At 40.2% G+C, this 16,524-nt stretch overlaps 1 protein-coding gene across 5 annotated transcripts in view; it reads right to left on the bottom strand.

Moving 5' to 3' along the window:
• LOC126049027 (ephrin type-A receptor 6) overlaps positions 1 to 16,524 on the bottom strand; it is a 516,299-nt gene that overhangs the window by 11,224 nt on the left and 488,551 nt on the right. For all 5 annotated transcript variants that reach the window (XM_049824756.1, XM_049824759.1, XM_049824757.1 and 2 more), the window contains one exon: positions 5,153 to 5,302. In XM_049824756.1, coding sequence (XP_049680713.1) covers positions 5,153 to 5,302 — 150 coding nt within the window. The remainder of the gene's footprint in view (positions 1 to 5,152; positions 5,303 to 16,524) is intronic.

The following is a 16,524-nucleotide window of genomic DNA, read 5'->3' as shown; positions in this document are numbered from 1 at the left end:
CATAGCACAATCTGTTCATCAGTATACTAGTTTCCTTCGAAAGTTCAATATCTTAGCTAATGTTTATTAATTAAGCAATAAGACACGACAGACTGTGCAGCAGCCCTAATTAACGGACACCTCTGGTGCCTGCCACACATCTAAGAAGTGCATTAATCAGCACCAACACAGGTCAGAAGTGACTTACCACAATAATAAAATGGTTATTTACTTAAACAAGAACATTTCTCAAAGTTAATAACATTTTTAAGCCTCTACATTATACCATGTACAGTATTAAAAATTTTATGAGAGGCATTTTCCAACTCAGTTGCCTAAAGTTCAGCTTCCAAATCCCTGCTTAGGAATATAAATAGAGGACACTAGATGCAGAGATGTTGGGTCTCTCTGGCTTGCACTGACCTGATGCGTACTTGTGAACAGCTGTAGTCTCTGAAAAACAGACTGGGTTTATTTAGGTGGCAAGTATCAGTTTAACACTTCTCTCTGCATCAGCGTGGGCTCCATGCTACCTGTGCTGGCTCCTTGTAATTTGGTGGCTGTGACTGAGGGGTTGGACAAGAGACCCTCGGTAGACTTAGCTCAGTTCATCTGACTGAACATGTGTTCACATGGCAAATAAGCACCGCATCAGACAGTGCTGAACTCACCTCTCCTAGCAGTGCCTCCCTTTGTGTAGGGGTGAGCATATCATTGGTTTCTATGTTATGCATGTAAGAAATAAACGCTTAACTGGCAGCCACTCAAAACATCACTTACTCAGCCATGGTCTAAAAAAGTGAATTAATTTCCCCAAAGTTGTTTAATTAGAAAAGCAATTTGTAAGACAGAATGTGAAAACATAGACCCAGATCTGTGGAGTTCTTGGAACTCTTGGAAAACTTTTGGTACTTTACAAAATCCCACACAATTCAATAGATATTTTATTGCTAACTAGAGAAGAATTTCATTATGATCAAAACACAGTAAGTGTTGTGATGTTAATGTTGCCAGACATCTTGTTGTAGCAGAACCTCTGACTATACTTCTGTGAGACCTTATTAACATTTGTTTGCATAATGTGTCTTTTATGAATCTGTTCAGTGCATGCCCCTCTCTGTTACTTTCCCTGCCATATGTGCAGTATCACTGACCTTTGGGAAAGTCCTATTATTTCTGCAAAATAAGCTCATGTGAATTCAGGGTAATTTACTGGACTAAAAGAAATGTCCCAATGTCCAGCAAAGTAAGCTTTGCAATATGTCTAATAACTTGAAATTTCCCAATGACATTTAGAGTCACTAAATGTATTTAGAAGGTCACAGGTGCTCACTGTTAACATTTCGGCACTGAAAACCTGTGGGTAGGGCTCTGGAGAACAGGAGTCCTTTGTGCTGTGTGTTGCTGAACTGCAGGGAAAGACCCCAGGAGTCAGCATCATTAGCATAAGCAGCATCCATAGGGCCTGCATCATTATTCTGTATTAACAGATACTTCTATTTTGGATGTAGGAGTAATTAAATGTTGCTATATTCATGCTGTAGCAGGATATTTAATATATGCTAAATGGAGGGGTCACTTTATAAACTCTTACTGCTGGCATGGCCTTGAATAAATATGTCACAGGGTCTGATATAGGGGAAGAGGACCAGCTGAAGCCAGCCTCAAAGAAAGGGAGAGGCAGCTGGAATGAAGGTCTGTATTGCGCACTACTCTCACCCGGTGACTTGAACTTTATGTGAGGGTCTGACCAGTCATTCAAACTCCTCTTCCCAGGAGGTGAATAGTGGGGCTGAATGGACTTGATAGAAAGTCTCTCTCTCTCCCCCGCCATTCCCCATTAGTGGTAACAGCAGTGGGAGAGTCAAGAGGTGGGCTGGTAATGGAGCTGGTGTAAGGAGGATTACGAGTACAGCAGAGGTAAAAGAGATGATGGCAGTTGGGTTCCTCATAGAGAGGTGACCCAACACCAGATGAAATCACTCAGAACTGGAATAGAGACTGAAATTCCCCACGTTGTAGCACAAGATCGCCTGGGACAGGATGATACAGCAAAAAAGTATCTTCAACTCCCACCTCCTTGAGCTGCAGTCACTACCAGCTGCCCATCACTTGCAGTTAGGTAAGCAGACTGGCAAGATGAGGGGCAGAGGCAGAGTTATAGAGAGGTGACATTGCAGTTGGAAGCACTGGCACTGCACAGAAGCCAGGCACCATGGGAGGGCTGAAGTTCAGACCGAACTGAGGGCCAACTTTGTTCAGAAGTATCTCTGGCTTCACGGGCTGCTTTGATCTCTAAAAAAACCAACCATGAATGGGGTGCTGCAGAAGGAAGGGAGAAATGAAATACCAATTACACAGTAAGGAAAATGAGGCAAAAGACTACTGCCTACGATATGCTCAGAGGACATGCCAGTGGCAACTGACAGGGGCAACAGCAGAAAGGACTGGGAGCCGATGCTGCATTTATGACAGTGCTCAGGCAGTGTTAATGGGGGTGAAAGGGAAAAAGTAAATGCCCAGTGCACCTTGCTTGGAAAGGCACATGTGGTCATTGTGCTTACTACTCAGTGTTGCATGGACAAGTTTGTGCCCTATAGGGGCACAAACAGAAAACCATGAAATTCCATCTAAATTTAAGAAAACACTTTCCTATTGTGCATGTGATCGAGCACTGGCACAGGTTGCCCAGAGAGGTTTCAGAGTCTCCATCCTTGGAGATACTCAAAACCTGATCAGAGATGGCCCTGAGCAAAATACTTTAGCTGCCCCTACTTGGGCAGGGGGCCTGGACCAGGCAATCTTGAAAGGTCCCTCAACCTCAGCTGTTGTGTGATTCTGTGATTTGCTAGTACCTGTTTCTCAGTTTCTTGTTCCGTTCAATCTCGCATTAAAAGAAGGCTCACAGTGAAACTAACCATTGCATCTATTCATTTGGGAAGGCAGAAAATTTGAGGCTATATGTGCATTTTGATACAAAGTGCATTCCATGCAATGCAGAGTAATCAGCTTTTGCAACAGCATCCTAATGATGAACAGGCTGATATTGCTGTGGCTGGAACGGAAGATTAGCTCAAGAATAGCACCCTCTGGTACTGCAAGGCTGAAGCGATGTCCCAACTCCTTAGCAATCAGCTCCTAAAACACCACATCTTATGATGCGGCTTTTTTAAGGAAAACAAGGGCAGTTTGCCTTTGCAGTTCAGGACCTGATAAATGGCTCTCAGTTCAGGCAAGGTACAGGGGCTGGGGTACTCATATTGTTAGTTGGAGTCTGCTTGTTTATTCTCTTTTATTAACTTTGAACTCATTGGCCCACTTCAATCAAATTAACAAGTTGCCTAAGAATCAGCAGCTGGGCAAAGGCATAAAGGTGGTTGTAGGACATAGAGACTTAAATATATGAGAAATCTATACACAGATGATTTCACACTGTACCCCAGGGGAAAAGTAGCCTTAATTCAGTCATTTAAGCTTAGGTGTCTAATTTTAGACTCCCTAGGGTATCCTGTCTGGACGGCTCCAGAAGGACGCAGGTCTTGTGCATGTCCTGTGTCAACCACACGTGGAGATCTTCGTTACTCTAGGGCATCTCAAATGCCAGCAGATTGCTAGCTGTGAGAAGCAGAATTGAGCCTACTGGACTTAGCTGCTTATTTCAGAGTAGATCCATGATGTGTTTATAGGTCAGATAGTACCAAAATAATGTCTCAATTGAAGAGAAAAATTCTCTCAGCTCAGTGGTTGCTTGTTCTCTTCAGATGGGCAACCAGCCACCACTGCCTGGTCAATCAACAGAAGCATCGCTCAAAACCAGGCACAGCAGGTATTGTCCCATATCTGGTGTTAATCAGGGAGCACAGCAGGGAGCTGGGTCGCTGGCAGGCAGATGCATGGAGAAGGGATGGAGGATGTAGGCATTGTCAGGGGATAATGATCTACAGGAGAGCTGGTCTAATTCCAAAGGGCAAACTCACGAGGGAAATGCTGGAGAGAAGTAGGATTATAGTATTGGTGAGGCGGTAGAGTACAAATCCAAAGGAAATAAGGATTTATTAGTTCTTTTAGTCTTTTCTGGTTTGGGTGGTTTTGGTTGTTTTTTTTCTTTTCTTCCTGAAACACTCTGAAATGATGTTTTTTTAATGAAAATCTCTCTCAGATCCTTATCCCCAAATGACTGATCATCCTTAATAAGCAACCAGACTCAAACAGCTGAATAACTTAGCAACAATATAAAAACAGCCATCTGGGAAAAGTCTTGTCAACTCTTCAGAACCAATGCAGAGGTATTCTAGGCACATATATGAGAGAGGTTAAGACAGGTTGGCTGATATTCTGCATTTTGACATAGAGATTGATGGCTGGTGTGAAGACTGAGTATACCAGTTCGAGCTGTCATGGGGATCCATCAGACAAGAGAATTAGTGAAAATTTAAATTGTGGTGGAGAAAAAAAGATTCCCCTTTCCCATGCCTCATTTTCTAGAACAAGCCTTCAATTTTTCGAGAAGCAAATATGTTTTTTTTAATTGGGAAGGCTTATTTGGCCACAACTTTTGGAAAAAAAAGTCAGAGGAAAACATAACTTTGTTATGAGGGAGGACTATTGTCCTGCACTGTGGTTAAGCCTATACGTAGTTTTTAAGGTAAACAGAATGCATTTAATTCTTAGAAAGGAGAATTAGCAAATACATTTCTCATGGCAGCTTAACTCTTTTGGAATTTAACCATGTATGCCCACTGAAGGGTACTGTCAGGCTGTACTGGAGGTAATGGGCCAACTTCATCATCAGAATAGTTCCAGTATACCCTCAAGTTTTGATTTGTAGCTTAACTGAGAACTGCATCAACTTGCATATCTGATGCAGATTGCCAGGGATTTGGATGAAAGCCACATATAGCAAGCATTAGAACCTGGCAAGCTGACCACGACTCTTGACACTTTGTAACATGTCTTTAGTCCACAGGACAAAGCTCATCAAGGTTTTAGGTATAGAGGGTCAAGTCTTCAGGTTGCATAAATAAACATCCCATTGAAGGTGATAAGAGTTATGCTGATTTAAGTAAGTTAAGGTTCCAGCCTAGAAAGTGAGAAAGCAAAGCAGGGCAGGGAGTGACAATCATTTTCAAGGAACATTTCAACAACTTGAAGATTAGTCCTAGGCAATACTTACATCCTGATTGGACATCTCCCAGTATGGTCTCTCACCGTAGGACATCACCTCCCACATTACAATCCCATAGCTCCATGCGTCGCTTGCTGAAGAGAACTTCCGGTAAGCTATAGCTTCAGGAGCAGTCCACCTTATGGGGATTTTTCCACCCTGAAAAATATGTTGAAAACTTGCCAATATGACTAGAATACAGAATAGCACATGTTTAAAAGAAAAGAAAAAAAATAAATATCCTGGATGCTGAGATTCTACATTCTGTCTTCTGTCAATTTGTCTTGTCAATTTGCTGCAAGTGGAAAGGAATAAATATACCTTTTTTAGAATTTGATAAAAAATTTGGTTTCATTTGTAGTTCAATTCACCAAAACCAGCACTTTGTGAAAACAAAATTCAGTACAAAGAACAGAAAGCATTTTAGATGATTCATGTTTGTTCAGTCACGTAATTAGTCAGGACATGCCTTTTGATTGAAAATATCCCAAGCCTGAAATTCCTAGTACATTGACATTTAAACTCTTTCTCCTTAAATGAAACCGAAACATCTATGGCAAAAGAGAACACTAAAAGCACTGAATAAAATTACATAATCTGAAAGCAAACTACAGGCTTTCTATTATTATTTACTTTTGATAATGTCTTTTAATTTTTGTTGTGCCCTTTAAATATCTGGGTAAATAGCAAACCAAGTGTGTTTCTGATAGGTGTTTCCTTAAGATATTGAATCGTTTCGTTCTGCGGCTTTCAACTTAAAATCCAAGTGCTACCACCTAAAAAATTTGTAAGAATTCAATCAACAAACCTTACTTACTCTTTACAAGACCTCAGGTTGCAGAACTTTTCTCTGACATTAGTAATTTAAGCCATTGAATCTCTTCTATTCTCCCATAAATAGTTTATGTATGGAAACTACTTTTCCATTTCAGAACAAAGTATTTCTTCTCCAGATACATTTCTCTTTTCAAAAGTATCCATTTATGATCATTCTCCGTAAATAAGTAGAGAGCAGTACGCTTAAAGTGCCACTAGATGGTAGAAGGAGGCAGTCAGTAGAGCTGAGCTCACTTGGCAGCAGATGCTTTCAATAAGCGGTAATAGGTTCTGCTCAGCGTTATAATTGTATTTCTGACAGAAACAAAAGACAAAATGAACTAGAACATCCGTTTGGCAGTTGAAGAGAAGCCACAGTTAAAAACAAGTATGTAAATCTCTGTTCATTTGCTTTGAATATGTAAAAAAATTGTGAGTTGTTGAGGCCCGACTTCATCTGACTGAGAACTTGCTTGCTCTACCAGAAGAGTGTTCAAAAGCAAAGCTCTGTGTCTGTGGTGATGTGCCAGTAAGCTAACTTCTCATCACTGAGTCTCACCTGCTGATGAAAAATGTATGGTTAACATTTATGTTGTATAATAGTTATGGTAGTAGCCAAGATGTCCTTTGTATGATGTTACATTTTTGGCAGCTGCCTTTTTAAAGCCTTCGCTTGCTCAGCTGTGGTTAAAGTCAGTGGCAAACCACTGACTAATTGTAGCAGTAGTAAGGTAAAGGTAATACTTTATTTTGTATTTTTCCCAAGCACCTCCCCTACGCCCTTTTCTTAATCCAATAACCTGGTGGACAGATCACTCCTCCGGCATGTCAGAAATGCAAAGGACTTCACACCCCACCTGCTGCCATCTCTGAACCTGCCCTAGCCAGCACTTGCAGGGTGGGATGCTCTTGGTCCCTTCCTGGTGCAGCTGTTCCACTTGGGAAGCAATTACAAATGCTTTTGGGTATGCGAATGAAGAAATAGGGTGACAAAGGAAATTTGTGATAAGACATTCTCTAAGGAAAGATCAGCCTAATTTCTTGTCTCTTCCTCAGGAAATAGTTAAACCTTCTGAACAAATTGGATAAGAGCATTTGCTGTTCTATCTCACAGTCTGGTTGGAATGGTGTTTTAGTGGGATACGTGAGTCCAAGCTTCCTGAGGCAGTGGAAGATTTAGATATTCAGTGCCCCAAATGAACACTACACACTGTGCTGTCCAACCAAAAGGATGTCCCCTTTGAGAAACAGTTTTAGGGTCTAACTGCAGAATATAGTTCAAAATATCTCCTCTTGCCACAGAGTTATGGGCCTTACGCATTTTACTGGATAGGCTTTAGTCCTTTATTTTTAAACCTTTTATTGCCAAACTTATGTAATTCCATCCTTAGATCCCTGGCTTCTGCAGATTTTTGGGGACAATCAATATTTTCCTGGCCTAAGTCACAGGGTCATGGTAGGCTTTTAATTTCTTCTTTGGACCTGGACACATGCACTTGCAAAAAGGTGAACAACAGTCACGCTGATCCATATCACAAGAGACACTGCCCTGAGAACCCTAAACACCCTTCCTCATCATCAGCATATCACTCCTGACTGACAAATGATGTAGAAGGTGAGACACTTGTTCTGACACAAGAGTTCACTGTCTGAACCTTGTCTTACCGAGCAATCCCCCTTGATGCCTTTTGCTTTCTGGAGTGCCATACCAGCATTCAAGGGAGGATGCAAAAGGAAAATTCTGTATTTTCTTTCCTTATCACAGATCTCAGCAGATGACAGGAAGAAAAGTCTACCAGTTTAGATTGTTGTGTTACTGCAAGACTTTGTTTATCAAGACAAACTGATGAATCAACAAATTTACTATGAGCCTACATTTCTAATTTATTTTTTTTTTAATTTTAATGAAAAATCTTATATTAGTAATTAAATATCTACTTTCAGGGAAAACACAAATCTATACATGCAAATAAAAGGCATTTGGATATTTATAGATTTTACTTCTAATGTTTATAACATAACATGAAAATTATTTTTTAAAGTGTGTTCTTTTCATAAATCTGATTATGTATTCCCAAATCATACTCAAAAAAGAGGTCACATCTCAAGCAGTATTTGCAGCTAGATTTGTGACTATTGGCTAAATATAAATGAGTTTTAAAGAATCTGATTAGACTCTACAACTAGTTTCATGATACAGCTTTACTGACTGATCCCTTTTGGACTGAAACAGTAGTGGCTCATTGAGTGTGAAAATGAGAATGGAGAACAGAGCCTTAACAAAATCCAAGGCAGTTCACGTTCAAGGGCATAAGATGTGTTCAGTGTTGTAATGTAAAATAAAATTCTTTTCTGCTAGCTGTAATGACAAAGTGGAGCAAAACCTCTAAAATTTTTGCAATGGATTTATCTTACGTATGAAGATGTTACATTCATAAAAATGTAGATTTCAATACTTAATTATGTTTGCAGAATATCTTTTTATGCAAAAAAGTTGTTTTATTTATTTGAAAGCCATTCAAAAGGTAGAGATTGCAATATGACTACTTTAAGAGACGTATATGACTGAACAGTAATAATAGCTGCTCATGCATACTAAAAGAACACATAAGGTTTAGAATAGCTGAAAACATATTTCCCGTTTCTGATTAGAGTAATAAACAGTGTTACTGATATTGGACATGTCTTTTTACATTTTGATCTAACTGGGAAAATAAATATAATACTGTTTACACAATGCCTCACCTTCAAATTAAGATAATTTATAAACCATCTACATTTTACTACTGTAGCAATGAAATCTGTCACAGCTCCCTCTATCAGAAAGCCCTTATGGAAGGCTGTTTTGTTTTTAGATTATTCTTTCTCTTTTGGGGGGTGGGGGAAGGGGGAGAAGGGGTGTTAGGAACCAAATTGTATTTCTGCCGCATCTCATACATGGATAATGATATCACTGATAAGCTAATTTTATTTTCACATAGCAAAAGAACACTAACACTGCTATTCAAATAATTAGAATTCAGCCTTTGTTTTCCATATGCTGCCAGCTGAATAGTGTCTATCTCCTGATTTTTTTCTTGATTGTAATTTAATAAGCAATTTTACTATGCAGTGTCAAAAATCCCCTTGCAATTAGAATATGAGGCTCTCATTGCTTAGCCTGTAGAACTGTTTAGAGATCAGCCCTTGAAATGAAATTTACCCCCTCACCCACCCACACCCTCACTCACTTTCCCTACAGAGCTGGCAACAGCAGAGTTTGCTACACATTTAAAGACAGAATTGGAACTGCATGTCACAGAATGCCTCATTCTTTACCTCAAGCTATGCATGAGAGGGACAGTCTTCCCAAAATGCCATTTCTTCTTGGAGCTTAGAACAAAAAAAATGCTTACGATCTGTTATGTGAAAAGACCCCAGCGAGGCAACTGACACTGACATTATGTATTGTCCAATGGGCCACAAAGTCTATTCCTTACTCTGCATTTTTGCCATCTCCCATTTGATTTTTTTTTAATTTTACATGTTAGACATCTTTTTAAAAAACAAGAGACATTAACAATTTCTTTAATAAAATATTTAAACATATTTTAAAATTCCAGCAGAACAATGTAACTGGCAGCTATGGCCCATTACTCTACGAAGATGAAGGTCAGGATATATCAGCAACCTCAAACTGCTTGATGTGAAAAATGACAGAGAGGGCACAGAGGCAAAGAAGGAAGCCCATTAGATGCCCAGACTTTTGGCATGCCCTGCTAGCTAATTAAAGTGAGCAGTGATGCTACTGAGAACCTTAGATATAAAACTGAAGGCAAGATCTATGAGCAACTACTGGACGTGCAAAGACAACGATACACGTAAGCAGCCAGAAGCAAACACAGTGCATCAGACTCATGATATCCCAGAACTAGCAGTGATGTGAAACAATGCCTATGTCTGTTGAAAAGCCTGTTCCGTATTTTCCTTGAATGACAGACACTGCAGAGGGACTGTCACAGAACTGGCTGCAGTTTTACTAAATGCTGAGGTGCAAAGCCATCAGTTCCAGATGCACAGACAGCTAGAACTGTCTATTTCTAGGACAAAAGGTACTGAACTATGTGCACCATTAGTCTAATCTGGCACAGTAATTCCTATGCATGTCAGTTACTATTCCTTTATGCACGATGTTACTGAATCATGCAATAATTTTCCATGACACAAGTGTAGTATCTGTCTCTTTCTCCACCTCAAATGACAGAAATAGGGAGAAAAAGAGAGACCTTCAGAGTGAAGAGAGACAAAAGTAATGAAAGAGATTAGTTTTAAATATTGGACATAGTTCATCATTCTATACAAAAGTCTTATGCCACTTTACTGGAGCAATGCTTTTATTTGAGCACACGAATCAAATTTTTCATATGCAAAGTTACAAATAGCCAGAATTTAGCATCCTCAAATCATAATTTGGAACTATTCAGTATTACCAACAGTCTTCTCTAGTGTCTATTGGAATATCAGAGAAACTACATGGCAAGATAACAAAACTGCTCTGAAAAGGCATTTCAGAATTTGCTCTCATGCCCAATTCCAGACAGTTCTACCAGTCTTTCATTTCCCTTAGAACTGAAATGAACAAACCCCCCTGATTTTCAAAAAGCCTGGATTTGCTTTTAATCTCTGGGAAAATATTCATTTTCTTTCAAATATCCTGATTAACAATGCTAAAGTTAAATATGTGGAACTTGGGTTTTTTTCCCCTTAAATTAGCTATCCATTTTTTTCAGAACAAGTTATTTATGATTTTGAGAATACGTCAATTTTAGTGAATATTAACCCCTACATTACACATTTATTTGTGTCTTCAAAAAGGGGGAAAGGTGTTGATGGATGGAAAGAATAAGCGCTTCAGAGACTGGCAGAACTAAAACAGCCAGGATGAACCATCTGTCCACAAATCATCAGAAACACTTCATGTTAACTAGCATTAACATTAGAGGTATATCAGGGTGCTTCTCAAAAATACTCCACCCAACCTGTCATTTTGTCTTCCTGAAGGTCATCAGTAAGATGAATTGAATAGTTGTATACATACACACAAAACCTCCAGAAAGACAGATATATCCTACCCTATTGTCTTTTAGTTCAAAAATCAAAAATATTAAATTACTTTGCTAAAAATTGAAGAATTGCAAAACCAGAAATGCTTGTTAAAACAGCTGGGGTTCTCATTAGTAGTAGTTGTAGCATTTCCTTTGAAACAAAACACTTCAACATGCAGTCCCTTGCCTGTTCTGAGGCATTGATCTTCACTTGGGTTGAAAGATAAGAAGTAGTCTGATAAAAATGCATAGCTTTGACCCTCAAAATCCACATAAGTGAAATGGTAGTGAATATTTCTGACGACTTATATCTGTCCTGCATTCATGTTTTCCTGACAGTGCAATTTAAAGAACTTTATACAATGACAAAGATACAGCAAACTACCAAATACAAGTGGTTGATACGATTGTCTCTTGTTTGTGTAACTAACTGGCCTACAGACACATTTTCTTGTTAGCCATGATGCCTTTACGTACAAGGTGCTCACTGAAAGACCCAAGGTTTTCACCCATTTATTTTAAGAACATATATTTGTTTAGTTTTTAAATGAACAAAGTAGTTCATTCCAGAGATGGAGCAAAAGGGGTCCATGGTTGAAGATGGGCAGAGGCCTCACTCTTCCAGAGCCAAAAGCTCAGTGTTCTTTTTTCTGTAGAAGGGGAGAGAAAGTACAGTGAAGAAGGGAAAGACAGAAAAGAGCCAAAAAAAAGATTCAGCTTTCAGAAGTTAACTGCTGTACACATCGGCACAGACAGCTAGAGCTGTCAGCGAGCAGCAAGCGCAGGGCTGCTCCCTAAGGGTGGGGGAGCCGGGAGCAGCCACCATGCAGGCTGGGCAATGCCCCTGTGGACAGGGTGCGCCCCACGGCGCCTGGGGGGATGAGCGGGGCAGCATGGTGATGGCAATGGGCGCTGTCAACAGTCCCGTGAGCATCAGGTAGCAAGCCAAGGTGAATCCAGCAAATCCAAACAACTTCAATCTAACCGGGCTGGGGCTGGCCAGTTGTGATGTCGCTGGAGCAGGGATTGATGGCCCCAGGCTGAGCTGAAATAGGGTCCTGGGCCCATGGGCAGGGATGGGGGGAAGTCCCAGGGGAGGCCAGGCAGGCCAGTAAGGACTAGTGGTGTCCTCAGAGTCCCGGTAAGAACCAGGCAATTGTACAAAGACAGATAAACACAAGTATTTTGCAAAACCTCTTTGAGACTGATTTTTTGAAAGGTAATGGTGAGACTGGTTGGGCCAAGGAGTCTCATAATGTTTTAGAGAGTCAGACTTCTCATTTCCCTAGGATTAAGAATGCACCAGTGAGTTTTACAGCATTGGGTGCTTGGCCCTCCATAACATAGAAACCCTTTCCTTCTCTGAAATTAAATATCAGAGCCATGCATCTCTACCAAATCCAGTTTAGAAACTATAGCACTACTTGACAGTAATGATAGGAAAAAATGTCATTTTTCTTGAAACTAATATTTCTGGCAAAGATCTATCTCTTTTCAAGAGCATAAATTTTGAGCTATCTGCCAGCTGTGTCAGCACAGCGCACATTACAGCCGTAACCAATTTCTTGAAAGTTACTCCTACAGAGTCCTTCAATCCGCACATCCAGATCCTATCCACTTTGCTTACACAAGTAGTCCTACTGAAGTCAATGGAAAAGGTGAAAAGGATTTGTTTCAAGATGCTTATTTGAAGGATGCCTTATGTTGCATAACTCTGTAACAAAGGAATTTGCTACAAGGTCCATTCTTACAGCAGAACTGAGTTGCTTAATACAAATACTTTTCTAAAACCAAGTAATTTTAATTGAAAAAAAGATGTTACTAGGCACTATACTTTCTTAAAAGCATCAACAAAGGCTTGTCTCTGAAATGATGCCCTTGTCTTGCCCAGGGCTTCATGAAGTGTTTATTATTGGATCAAAAGTAAACTGTTACCATGCACTGCTTGAACACTTCATGTCATTAACTGCCATTGATTTCACAGCTAGTGATTTCTACATGCATATCTAGTTGACATGCACAACAAACAACTCCCATGTTTCAGTAATCAAGTGGCCTCTTTCTCTGCTGCCATAATGCCCAGATCATTCATACTCTACCGCCTTGCCCCTGAACCCCTGCCGTAATTCCTTCCACACCATACAATTTGAAGTAGCCAATAAAAAGTCAGAAGCATGTGGGAACTTGAAAATGGAGGACGAAGTAAAATGGATTTAAATGCAAAATTAACACCATATAGGCTATGGTACTGTCTCCAGTATACATTTTTATATTCTATTCTTTGGGATGCTGTACTAGAGAGAATGTAGGAACCTAGATATTGAATTCATATACAGCTTGCTCGGGGGTACACTAGATTTTATTTATCTAAGGCTTCTTCAAAACTTTATTCTAGAAATGAGTTGGAAACGTCACAAAAATTAGGCTTTTCTTTTGGGTGTTACAGTGCCACACACAGATACACAGATGTTTATGATGATCAGAATTATTATGAGGCTGAGCTACTCTGCAAGCATCAATGCTTTAGTTTTCATCCCAGCTGCATCAGGAAGTGCAGAGGAGAATTAATATCTTAGTAACTGATGAATTAAATGTTCTGCTCACATTTTTGTGAGGTCACTTCTCATCCTGAAGGAGTTTGCCGGTTATTTAAGTTTCAGACAATTCATGGATAAATAGCTGGTCAAAAGATAGGAAACAAACAGTCAGAAAGAAAAGGTCAGTTTTTAGAGTGGCATCCCCTAGGGACCAATGCACATGTCCTGCTGGCAGTGTATGTAGAATCTACAATACAGGCTGGACAGCGAACAGGTAAAATTGTGCTAGCAATCCAAAGGTATTCATGGTAGTAAAGATGATGATCGACCACAAAAAGTTGCCAAAGGATCTTATGATACTGAGTTGCCAAGTGATAAAATGTCACAAAATTCAGTGTCATGGTGATGCATACAGAATAAAATGCTCCTAACTTTACATAAAAAATAATGACTCGCTACAAAGCTATCACTGCTCAAGACAGACCTTGTGGTTATAACAGTTAGATGGCTTTATAATATTACCAACTCCATGCTCAAAAGCAGACTAAAGGTAAAACCATGAAATGAAATTATAGAAAAGATCAGGAATAGAAGAAAGCATGGCACTGTTGAAACTTAGGATATTCCTGCATATTGCTTACTGATTGCAGCCCTGATCCCCCATACCCAAAGGATACATTGAAACTAGCAGACCTGTAGAAAAAGACAGGGTGGGTGTTCAAAGGTACAGAGAAAAAGTAACTAAAAAAGGTCTACACAACCCTGAATATAATGGAGTGGACAATAGGTGGAGAGTAGAGAACCAGGGTGCATCAAATGTAAGTGACAAGTAGAATATTAAAAACATTAACGAAACAGTCTTTTTTTTTTTTTTAACAAGGAAACATTGCTATGGGATGTTATGGATTCTAAAAATACAAACATCTCCAAAAAGTAACTAGATAAATTTACAGAAGAAATATTCATGAAAGATATTATATATAAAGACCTACCTCTGATTTAAAATGGTCTTTGAGCTACAGACAGCTAAAAGCTCAATAAGCAAAACAGACTGTATCATTGCATGTGCACTCTCTTCTTATAGTCCTCCTTGGAATTCACCACTTGCATTTTGGACACATGCTTCTGAGCTCACAAGCATTGCGGCTATCTGAGTTTGATCATTATTCCCTTGCTGTGATCTCGGTTCACTTCCAGGTAAAATACAAACACGTGGCATAATAGCGTAACTGGAAAAATTGGATGATTAACATGTTATCAACATTTTGGGGGAAAGAGAGTTAAAGAAAATTAAAAAGTTAATTTAAGAAAGGCACCTGAAGTGAGGCATTCTTTGATGTGTATATTGTAGTATAATTGTAGACAGCTATCTGAAGGATCATAAGACATTTGTTTTTTTGCTGTCGGTTCTGTGACTACATGTCTATGTCTTTGTACAGGACCCCAATGTTTATAGATATCCATTATGGCTAAACCCTTTGACAAAAGGAAATAAATAGTTCTACTGTCAGTAAGTTTAGCAACAGAAAAAGGACCGGGTACTAAGGAGATAAACTGGCAGACTGTTATCTGTAAAAGTACGGCCCTGAGATAGTAGGGGCTGGCTACCGGGTGAGTGCATGGAGGTCTGACATTTGCTCCATGGAGGAATGACACTATCTTGTAAAGATTTTGGTCTCATATCTTTCATCAACAATAAATAATTTCACTTAAGAAAAAAAAAAGGGAATAGGAGTATTTCCAGACTGTTGGGAAGCATGCAAGTTTCGTGTCTCTAAGTAAGCCCACACACTGCATAAAAATATGGCTTATATATTGTAGGGGAGATGGGAGAACAGATGCTGATGAAGGCGAAGCATCCGAGTCCAGGGCCATAGGTCAAGAAGCACAACAGGGGCCAGGGACCTGTCAAATACTGGGCACCATTTCCTGCCTTCCCATCTGGGGACAGGGAGGGACGAAGGCGAGAAACAGCTTGCCAAGGCCAGGGTGGGCAGCGAGGCTCGGCAGACAAGAGGACGGTAACAGTCGTTTCTCCTGCACCAGGCCAAAATGCTCCCAGTGCCACCCTGCTGGTTTTCCAAAGAAATGAAGTGTACAAGCCGCAGCTGCACCGCCGGCATGGCTGCCTGTCAGCCAATTCCCAGGCTAGAAGCTTTGAACCGCTGGCAATTTCAAGAAGCGTGGATGACAGAAAGGTAGAGACAAGACAGACATCAAAGGCTAGATCAGATCACCTAAATATGGTGTCTATACTGTTCCTTTAGGCACTGTCACTTGCTCACTAGCTGTCATTTTAGGAAAATGTCATGTCTGCCAGTCCTCTGCAGTGATCTCAGGTTCCCCGTGATATCTCAGAAGGCACTGGATCTCTACATATAGGCAGCTGATCCCTTCCCGATTTCCCACATATTTAATGAAAAACAGTATCTAAGCAAAGGAGAGAGACCACAGTATTTCTCCTGCCTTTCCGTCAGGAGAGCTCTGTACACGGCCGTTCTTCTGGACCAGCCAGCAGCTAGAAGGCAGTGGCTCGGTGGCCAACCAGGCTGCACAATGTTGGGCACAACAAGCTGCCACTTGCCCAGCTGGCAAACTAGGCAAACATTTGGGTACTGGGGAGATAGGTATAGGGGTGTGGGAGGGGCTTGTGAGTAATTTGATATTGTATGAGGCCACAGGGACATGGGAGGGATCTAAGCTTCACCAGGGAAGTGAAACTAGTAGAGCACGGCAAGAAGCTAGAGGTATTGTGAAGGTGCCGTGGGGAGACTGAGGAGATCAGAAGTTATGCTGTTGAGGCTGCGGAAGACAGCATGAGAACTAGGATAACTGTAGCATAAAAATGCAGTTGATTTATGTAATGGAGCCCTAGGACATAGGGCTTCATCAATTTGCTTCTCATGAAATAAATTTTTCCCTATCCTTTGACCAAAGAAGGTAT

Source organism: Accipiter gentilis, chromosome 21 (genome assembly GCF_929443795.1).
Source record: "Accipiter gentilis chromosome 21, bAccGen1.1, whole genome shotgun sequence".
NCBI classification, from domain to species: Eukaryota; Metazoa; Chordata; class Aves; order Accipitriformes; family Accipitridae; genus Astur; species Astur gentilis.
This window is presented reverse-complemented; position numbering and strand designations above follow the sequence as displayed.